Below are 11,263 nucleotides of genomic sequence, written 5' to 3'. Positions count from 1 at the left end.
CTTGACTTTGTTTGTTTGCCCCATTCTGTTCATTTCCTGCCCTCAATCGTATTAGTTTAGGATTCATAAAACTAACACTATCACTATTTCGGTAAGGAAATTAGTTTTATGAAGGTTCTATTAAAACTAATACTATCACTATCCAATAATCTGTTATTAGTTTTACTACGTAATACGGAATAACACAGAAGTCATATCATAAGATGAACGCAAGCACTGAAGTCGTATCATAAGATGAAGCGTCAAGCACAGAAGTCGTATCATAAGATGAAGCGTCAAGCACTTAACCCATATTATAAGATGAAGCGCCAAGCACTTAAGTCATATCATATGATAAAGCGTCAAGCACTGAAGCCGTATCATAAGATGAAGCGTCAAGCACTGAAGTCATATCATAAAATTAAATGTCAAACACTAAAGTCATATCATATAATTAAGCGTCAGTATTCACTTTACACACTTGTTGTTCTTCACTTTCCTCTCAAATCACTGAACTCTTCTTACTTTCCAGGCACTTCTGGCTTTTTATGTAAGTTGTATGTTTCAGTTATCCGTATTTGCTAGTATTGCTTTGGTTTGACTACTTGGTATGATATTCATATTTTTGCTGGTAAAGCTTGTTAGTAGTTGGAGATAGCTACGATTTCTACTGCCCTTTTGTCAGGCGTCGAAGGATGTGGCAGACAAGGGATTATGCTGCGGAAAAAAGCGATAAAATGACAGACATGGAGGATGTGGCATCTTCAAAGATATATAAGGGCTTAACTGAGCAAGTACTCATTTGGTTAAATTATATTCTGATTTGAATTATTCTGATCTTTGTTAAATAAACACCTTTAATGCATCCAGGAGGGCACATGCAGCGCCCGCCAACTAATATCGTCCAAGTTCATTTATTATTTCAATAGATTAAATACAAGTAATTAAATAATCAATGTAAGACCAATCAAATTTCGGTTCCGAGGGAAGGGATCAAGTCAAACGATTACTTAACAATATATATTTTTTTTCTCTAAAATTTGCTAAACATGCAATATATATATTTGAAAATCAATCGTTTGCAACCCAATTACTAAATACTGTGAATAGTATGGTGATATTCGACTTAAGACAGAGAAAATGTCATAAGGTCACTAAATGGACACATTTGAAAATATTCATAGTAGTTTGGGTAGTAGCCGTTGTTACCAATATAACTTAATTTAGGAGTGGGCCCGGGTGCAGGGGTTTATCTTTGTTATATTACCGAAATGGTATGTAAAAGGAATTAAGGTTTGGTAGCTGTTTTGGTTTTGTATACAAAACACATGGTTACATCACTTTGAGTTGAGTAAATTGAGCAGTGCTTAACCTGTTTAGTGCATACTTTTCAGTGCACACTTACAACCCAAATCCTAGGTTAGCAATGTTTCTGTTTTGGAAAAGGCTAAAGTTTCCTCTTTTTTTAAAATAATGACTGTAACCATTGGCAAGATTCAGTTACCGGATACTTAAATTAGAGGACTTGCAGTAATTATAGGGTATCGTATTTATATGGAAAAAACTACACAAGTGTTCTAGATCGGCGCTCAGTTGCGTGAAGTCAGCGGCGCAAAATAAATTACTGCTAGATCGATTGATTGCATACATATTATCAAATGATATCGGACGCTGATGAAAAATATATACGACTAGTATATTGGGAATAAGTTGTAATAAATAGTACGTTATATTTATGTAAAAAAAATAGGATATAAAGCATGTTTTTGCGCGTTTAACCATGTCTTTAATTTAATTTGTTTAATTAATAAAGATCACCGTACTAATTAAATCTTCTATATAATAAGATGGACAATTTATGTTTTTTTGTAAATTTCTCAAGTAGATCTATTTCTCCAAAAAATACAAATCTATACCATCCTTATCAGTGGGAAAATTAATTAATTCAACAAAGCATACAACTATTTGAGTCATGGTGGGCAATTAACCGGGATTATGATTTGAGTCAGTTTTATATAAAAATAGACATTTAGACCTGTTGAGATCTATTTTGATATAACTAGTCGTAAATATCAAAAACGGATTGATATTTCAATGCCTTAAAACTTATCGCCGCGAAAAACTTCATCTACGATTAAATGCGGGTGCTTCTTCTTGGACAGCATCACTAATTGACATCAATGATTTGTAATGATTCAACGTCTGTCCGAATGATAATCTGTTGGAGGTGATGGTGGCTGGAGACCATTATGCACAGTTGTCGCTCAGATCATCCCTGACAATTGATTTTTTTTTTTTACTTTGATTATCATTGAAGTTATCAAGAAAACGCCCTCTGGAGACAATAATAAATTTAAGGACGTTTGCGGAGATTTTTACAAACATCGTTCTCTTTAAAAAAAACAACATGTTATGACCCTACCAAATTCTCGTTTAACTCATTCTTTTGCTAAACTTAACTAGAGTCGACAGTAGAACGTTAGAGTCACCGGTACAAACATATAAATTTTACGCCTTACTGAGCATATGCTTAAGAATGTTTAACAATGAAGCAAACCATATAAAAAATGGACACCAAATACACACGAAAATTTAAGCAAGCTTTTTTGCAACGATGATTTGACATTGTCAACGTTCTTGATTGACTTAACTGCTACCTGTTGCATTATTGAAAACTGTTTACTGTTGTATATAGAACAGGATTTAGTACACTACGGATCGCATAAACTTACGACACACATTAGTTGATGTTTTTATATGGTGGCATGAATAATATTTCCATGGGATAACTATGCCCTTTCGGCTCTATTATCTTTACTACATTTTTACGTTGTGTGTCTCTCATTAAGTAACTGCTAGGCATATATTTGTATGGCTCTTAATAAGGTCATCGTTAAATTGTTGGCTATTGGGTTCGTCAATGTATATTCTGTTGTATTATTTCAATCGAGTATATGTATTACTGTGTCCGTCATCTTTGGTTGCAGACTCCAAATCCTCACAAAAGCTATGTAGGCTCATATGACGTGAACTAACTGAAATGTACAGAATTAGACAAATGGAGCACAAAATAATGCTATTATATGCATTATTTATATGAATGGGGCGCACCCGGCGTTCTCACCCTAAAATTGTCAAAGGAAAGATTTAATTTCAACATAGTGGAGGAAACATGCATGGTTTACACAATCATACATTATTTGAAACTACAAGTCGCTAAAATGTACTTTGGGAGTGCCTTCAAACCTGCATACCTTTTTTTAAAATCCTAATTTGAATGCTTCCTCTCAGTTGGACTTACGTTATTTTTCACAACCACAACCATAACCACAACAGCGTGAAATCGACAACACACCCACCATAATCTCTATCAGAACAGCCTTATTTCCATGACAAAAACACCTCAACCTTACGTCTACAACCACTTCCACCACAACCCTGTTTCCACAACCACTACATTTATAACGACTACCACTACCACCAAAACATCACTTCCACAACCACTACCAACATTACCACTAAAAAAACCCACCAATCTTCCACAGCCTTTCCTCTACAACCAACACCACTACAGCCTAACTTTCAAAATCACTACCACCCTCTACTTAAACCACTTTCACCTCCGAAATATTCCAACAATCACTACAAACATAACCACTATCACCAAAATCTTAATTCAACTACAGCGATAACCACGTCATCAACCACTACCACCATAACCACTACCACAATAGTCTTACTTCTACACAAACCGTCAACATCAGCTAACTTCCACAACAACTTTCATCATGACAATTATCGCAAAAGTTTTACTTCCACAACAGTTACAACTATATGTTTACTTTCACAACGACTAGAACCATAACCTTTTATAATCACCCCCCCCCCAAAAAAAAAGCTTCTACCATAACCAAACTTCCACAGCTACTTCCATCATAACTTCTGCAACAACATCATTATTTTGAAAACCACTACAAGCATTACCATACATACGCAACCATAAGCACCATAACCGCTTTCACCACTGCCCCACATTCAACATCACATTAACCGCTACCACAACATCCTTACTACAACATCCACTACCACCGCAACCATTATTCTGAAACAACCACTTTCACCGAAACCTCATTACATAACCACTAACACCATAACCTTACTTCCACAACAACTACCATCATAACCTTACTTCCACAACAACTACAACCGTAACATCACACTCACAATCACTAAAACACAGCCTTACTTCCATAACCATTACCAAAATAATAACTAACACAACCACCTTACCTTAACAGCCTCGACCACCATAAGCCAACCTCAACATTCAAAACTGTCACAACATTTTCCACCGTAACCACTTTATGTTTACTAACACCACAACCTTACATCAACACATGTACCAACTTAACTTTACTTTCACAACCACTATATACTTACTTCCACAGCCACTACCACAATAACCTCAACTCCATATCCTCTACCACCATAACATTATATCCCAAACATTTAACAAAACGGCCGCACTTCAATAACTACTACCATCATTATCTCACTTCCACTCCACCACAACCTAGATTTCACAAGAACAACAACCACAGCATTACTTCAACCACCACTACCAGTACAGTCTCAATTCCAAAACCACTACCACCGCAGCAAATACCACCACAGCCTTATTTCAGAAACCACTACCACCACAGCCTTGTAACAACAACAACAACAACCACAACCCTACTTCCACAACCACTACTACTTCAAAATACTTCAACAGAAATTACCAACACACCCTTACTTCCACAACCATTTCCATCACAGCCTTAATTCCACAACCATTTCCACCACAGCCACTTCCATTACTATTTACACGGTAATCTTACTTCCATAACATCTACAGCCACAGCCTCATATCCACAACCTCTTCCACTACAGCTTTACTACTACTGACACTACCGCCACAGCCTTAATTCCACAACTACTTCAACCACAACCGTTTTTCCACACCCACCTTCACCACAATCATTCTCTCCACAGCCTTACTTTCATAATCACTTCCAACACAGCCTTACTTCAAAAACCACTACCACCACAGCTTTACTTCCAAAAACACTACCACCACAGCCTTACTTACACAATCACTACAACCACAGCCTTACTTCATAAACCACTACCACCACAGCCTTCCTTTCACAACCACTACCACTACCACCACAGCCTTCCTTACAAAACCACTACCACCACACCCTTCCTTACACAACCACTACCACCACAGCATTTCTTCCAAAAACACTACCAACACAGACTTACTTCCCCAACCACTACCAAAACAGCTTTCCTTATACAACCACTACCACCACAGCCTCAATTCCAAAAACACTACCACCACCGCCTTACTTACACAACCACTACCACCACAGCCTTCCTTACACATCCACTACCATTACAGCATTCCTTCCACAACCACTACCACCACCTCCTTACTTCCACAACCACTACCACCACAACCTTCCTTTCACAACCACTACCACCACGGCCTTACTTCCACAACCACTACCACCACAGCCTTACTTCCACAACCACTACCACCACAGCCTTACTTCTACAACCACTACCACCACAGCCTTACTTCTACAACCACTACCACCACAGCCTTCCTTACACAACAACTACCATCACAGCCTTCCTTCCACAACAACTACCACCACAGCCTTCCTTCCACAACCACTACCACCACAGCCTTACTTCCACAACCATTACCACCACAGCCTTACTTCCACAACCACTACCACCACAGCCTTTCTTCCACAACCACTACCACCACAGCCTTACTCCCACAACCACTACCACCACAGCCTTCCTTACACAACAACTACCACCACAGCCTTCCATCCACAACCACTACCACCACAGCCTTCCTTCCACAACCACTACCACCACAGCCTTACTTCCACAACCATTACCACCACAGCCTTACTTCCACAACCACTACCACCACAGCCTTTCTTCCACAACCACTACCACCACAGCCTTACTCCCACAACCACTACCACCACAGCCTTCCTTACACAACAACTACCACCACAGCCTTCCTTCCACAACCACTACCACCACAGCCTTACTTCCACAACCATTACCACCACAGCCTTACTTCCACAACCACTACCACCACAGCCTTTCTTCCACAACCACTACCACCACAGCCTTACTCTCACAACCACTACCATCACAGCCTTCCTCACACAATCACTACCACCACATCCTTCCTTCCACAACCACTACCATCACAACCTTACTTCCACAACCACTACCACCACAACCTTACTTCCACAACCACTACCACCACAGCCTTACTTCAACAACCAATACCACCACCGCCTTACTTCCACAACCACTACCACCACAGCCTTACTTCCACAACCACTACCACCACATCCTTCCTTTCACAACCACTACCACCACAACCTTCCTCCCACTACCATTACCACCACAGCCTTCCTTTCACAACCATTACCACCACAGCCCTACTTCCACAACCATTACCACCACATCCTTCCTTTCACAACCACTACCACCACAACCTTCCTCCCACTACCATTACCACCACAGCCTTCCTTCCACAACCACTACCACCACAGCCTTCCTTTCACAACCATTACCACCACAGCCCTACTTCCACAACCACTACCACCACAGCCTTCCTTCCACAACCATTACCACCACAGCCCTACTTCCACAACCATTACCACCACATCCCTACTTCCACAACCATTACCACCACAGCCTTACTTCCACAACCACCACAGCTTTCCTCACACAACCACTACCATCACAGCCTTCCTTACACAACCACTACCACCACAGCCTTCATTGCATAATCACTACCACCACAGCCTTACTTCCACAACCACTACAACCACAACTTTACTTCCTCAACCACTACCACCACAGCCTTCCTTACACAACCAATATCACAACAGCCTTCCTTACACAACCACTACCACCACAGCCTTCCTTACACAACCACTACCACCACCGCCTTACTTCCACAACCACTACCACCACAGCCTTACTTTCACAACCACTACCACCACAGCCTTACTTCCACAACCACTACCACCACAGCCTTCCTTTCACAATCACTACCACGACAACATTACTTCCACAACCACTACCACTACAGCCTTCCTTTCACAACCACTACCACCACAACCTTCCTTACACAACCATTACCACCACAGCCTTCCTTACACAACCACTACCACCACATCCTTCCTTACACAACCACTACCACCTTCCTTACACAACCACTACCACCACAACCTTCCTTACACAACCACTACCACCACCGCCTTACTTCCACAACCACTACCACCACAGCCTTACTTTCACAACCACTACCACCACAGCCTTACTTCCACAACCACTACCACCACATCCTTCCTTACACAACCACTACCACCACAGCCTTCCTTTCACAATCACTACCACGACAACCTTCCTTCCACAACCACTACCACTACAGCCTTCCTTTCACAACCACTACCACCACAGCCTTCATTACACAACCACTACCACCACAGCCTTACTTCCACAACCACAAAAACCACATATTTCCTTACTCAACCATTACCACCATAGCCTTACGTCCACAACCACTACCACCACAGCTTTCCTTACACAACCACTACCACCACAGTCTTAATTCCAAAAACACTACCACCACAGCCTTCCTTACACAACCACTACCAACACAGCCTTCCTCACACAACCGCTACCACCACAGCCTTCCTTACACAACAAATACCACCACATCCTTACTTCCACAACCACTACAATAAAGCTTTACTTCCACAACCACTACCACCACAGCCTTCCTTACACAACCAATACCACCACAGCCCTAATTCCAAAACACAACCACCACAGCCTTCCTTACACAACCACTACCACCACAGCTTTCCTTCCACAACCACTACCACCACAGCCTTCCTTTCACAACAACTACCACCACAGCCTTCCTTACACAACCACTACCACCACAGCCTTCCTTACACAACCACTACCACCACAGCCTTTCTTACAAAACCACTACCACCACAGCCTTACTTCCACAACCACTACAATCACAGCCTTCCTTACACAACCACTACCACCGTAGCCTTACTTCCACAACCACTACCACCACAGCCTTCCTTTCACAACCACTACCACCACAGCCTTCCTTCCACAACCATTACCACCATAGCTATCTTTACACAACCACTACCACCACAGCCTTCCTTACACAACCACTACCACCACAGCTTTCCTTCCACAACCACTATTACCACAGCCTTTCTTCCACAGCCACTACCACCACAGCCTTCCTTACACAACCACTACCACCACAGCTTTCCTTACACAACCACTACCACCACAGCCTTAATTCAAAAACACTACCACCACAGCCTTCCTTACACAACCACTACCACCACAGCCTTCCTTACACAACCACTACCACCACAGCCTTTCTTCCACAACCACTACCACCACAGCCTTACTTCCACAACCACTGCAATCACAGCCTTCCTTACACAACCACTACCACCGCAGCCTTACTTCCACAGCCACTACCACCACAGCCTTCCTTTCACAACCACTACCACCACAGTCTTCCTTCCACAACCATTACCACCATAGCTATCTTTACACAACCACTACCACCACAGCCTTCCTTACACAACCACTACAACCCCAGCTTTCCTTCCACAACCACTATTACCACAGCCTTTCTTCCACAACCACTACCATCACAGCCTTCCTTACACAACCACTACCACCACAGCCTTCCTTCCACAACCACTACCACCACAGCCTTCCTTCCACAACCACTACCACCACAGCCTTCCTTCCACAACCACTACCACCACAGCCTTCCTTACACAACCACTACCACCACAGCCTTCCTTCCACAACCACTACCACCACAGCCTTCCTTCCACAACCACTACCACCACAGCCTTCCTTTCACAACCACTACCACCACAGCCTTCCTTATACAACCACTACCATCACAGCCTTCCTTCCACAACCACTACCACCACAGCCTTCATTACACAACCACTACCACCACAGCCTTACTTCCACAACCACTACCACCACAGCCTTCTTTACACAACCACTACCACCATAAGTTATTTTTTGCAACCCAAAATAACCTTACTTCTACAACCACAACCACATCACCCTTACTTAAGAAATTACCGCCACCATTACCGCTTCCACCATAACCTTACCTTAACAACGACTATCACCCTAACCTTACTTCTGCAACCAATCACTACTTTGCTTCAAAAACCAATACCAGCACAACTATCTCCACTTCCAAACCTACTACTTCATATTCTACATTTCAGATATAATAAGGTATGTTATTTAATTTTAACTTAAAGGTCATTACCTTGATCAATATCCAGTACAAACCGAAACTGGTCCCGTTGCATATATCATGCCTTAAATGCATTTGAAATTATGATTGCAGCCCTCTTGCATAGTCTGTTCTAATTTCTAATCTGTTTATATCATTGAACCGCAAGTTGTATCATGCATTGAACCACAAATTTACATAGACCTTAACCGACAATACTTTCCTGAACAAAATCAATTTTCAAATCGCAAAAATAGTAAACAGTTTTATCTTTAGTAGATGATATGCGATTTAACTCCTGCTGAACGAAGTCCTTTTAGCTATTTGTAACCCATGGGTTTATTTGTCATTAACTATATTTTTTCTCAAAATTACCATCGTGCCCATCGTTACAATGTGAAGTAATTAAAGTAACGTTGGCTTATGATGGAATCACTTTTGCTGTGAAAAACATAAACAGAGCTCAGCGATGCGCAAGCTTACAATGATATGTTCAGGTGGTATAGAAGTGTTTACCGTATATACTGATGCTAAGATCATGTAAAATTGAAGCGTATACCGTATATAGTGATGATGTGGTCATGTAGTATGGAAGCGTATACAGTATTTACTGATGATGTGACCATTGACCATGTAGCATGGAAGCGTATAGCGTATACACTGATGATGGGATGGTGTAAAATGGAAGCCTATGCCGTATATACTGATGATGTGATCATGTAATATGGAAGCGCATACCGTATATACTGATGATATGATCATATAATATTGAAGCGATCATGCAGCGTGCTAGTGTATACTGTATTTAACAATAATCCCTTAAAATTAAGAGATTGAAATGCTAAACTGTAGTGATGAAACGATTATCGAGTACAATTGATTAATCGTCGCTGACAATGATATGTCGGCGACAATCGATAGTGGTTTTCCAAAATCGATATCGCTAATGGTACTTCCGGTATCTACGTATTTTTTGTTTTGTGGTAAAAGTCGAGTAAATGTCACTTTTTCCTTCCGGTGAATTCCCGTTAAGTTCATTTTAACAAGGATGATTACTCTCTTACACAACTGCGGTGAGTGCAAACACTTTTGCTTAAAAAAGTACAAACCCGCCAAAAATTACAAATGGTTTTTAATTGTTTATATAGTTTATAAATCTTCATTAATAACCTGTATCTATGATGTAGTTGGTCTGGTCTTACCTGCAAATACCGGGGATCCCGGCTCGATGCATTCTGTATTTGAAACCTTTTTTTGGTACCGTTTGTAATAAACGTATTTACTTTTTGTGAAAGAATTAATAAATTAAGATATTCTTATGAAATGTTTAATATAACAGGTTATTGAATGTTAAGCTGATTCACAAAAATTTAATATGCTTTACAAGTAGAAAATGCTAAGGTAACTTGCTTGATGCGATGAGCATCATTTTGAAATTGATGTGTACTTATAAAGTATGTGTTATTATGTGTTTTCGTTAAATTATTTAGGACAGAAAAGGGTAATGGAAGTGTGTAGTTACTATTGCAAAATGCATGACTGTAGCATCACACATACTCATTCCAGGTTTAACCATGTAAATGATCATGAATACACTTTGTATAAAGAATGTATTCCTTACTCATATTATGAGCTATCGATTATTGTCCGATAGTAAATCGAAATGCTTCGTCCGATTCGATTCGATTATCGATAGCAAATGGAGTCCGATTTTCAAACACTACTAAACTGTATGTGATGTTTTCTTTACCGGTCAATTTTACAAGAAAAACACGTTTTGTTTCGTAATTTTTGTATGAGATACAAACAATTTAAGTTTTACGAGTTTGCATATTAAAATGTACCTTTTCGATTATAATTTAATATTGTTTATGAATG

At 40.5% G+C, this 11,263-nt stretch overlaps 1 protein-coding gene across 1 annotated transcript; it reads left to right on the top strand.

Moving 5' to 3' along the window:
• Nucleotides 1-674: 674 nt before the first annotated feature.
• On the top strand, nt 675-9,248 carry LOC128223294 (uncharacterized). The gene is made up of 4 exons (XM_052932577.1): nt 675-773; nt 4,877-6,207; nt 6,499-7,674; nt 7,964-9,248. Exons 1-4 carry the CDS (start codon nt 675-677, stop codon nt 9,246-9,248), a joined length of 3,891 nt encoding a protein of 1,296 aa, XP_052788537.1.
• Nucleotides 9,249-11,263: the final 2,015 nt, after the last annotated feature.

Source organism: Mya arenaria, chromosome 17 (genome assembly GCF_026914265.1).
Source record: "Mya arenaria isolate MELC-2E11 chromosome 17, ASM2691426v1".
Taxonomy (NCBI): Eukaryota; Metazoa; Mollusca; class Bivalvia; order Myida; family Myidae; genus Mya; species Mya arenaria.
This window is presented reverse-complemented; position numbering and strand designations above follow the sequence as displayed.

Bases quoted from the DNA above. Each gene is read 5' to 3' on its own strand.
- LOC128223294 (XM_052932577.1), top strand. From the start codon at position 675: ATGTGGCAGACAAGGGATTATGCTGCGGAAAAAAGCGATAAAATGACA. The intron at 6,208-6,498 runs GCCTTCCTCACA...TTACCACCACAG, and splicing joins TCACAACCACTACCATCACA to CCCTACTTCCACAACCATTA. The intron at 7,675-7,963 runs GTCTTAATTCCA...CTACCACCACAG, and splicing joins ACACAACCACTACCACCACA to CCTTCCTTTCACAACAACTA.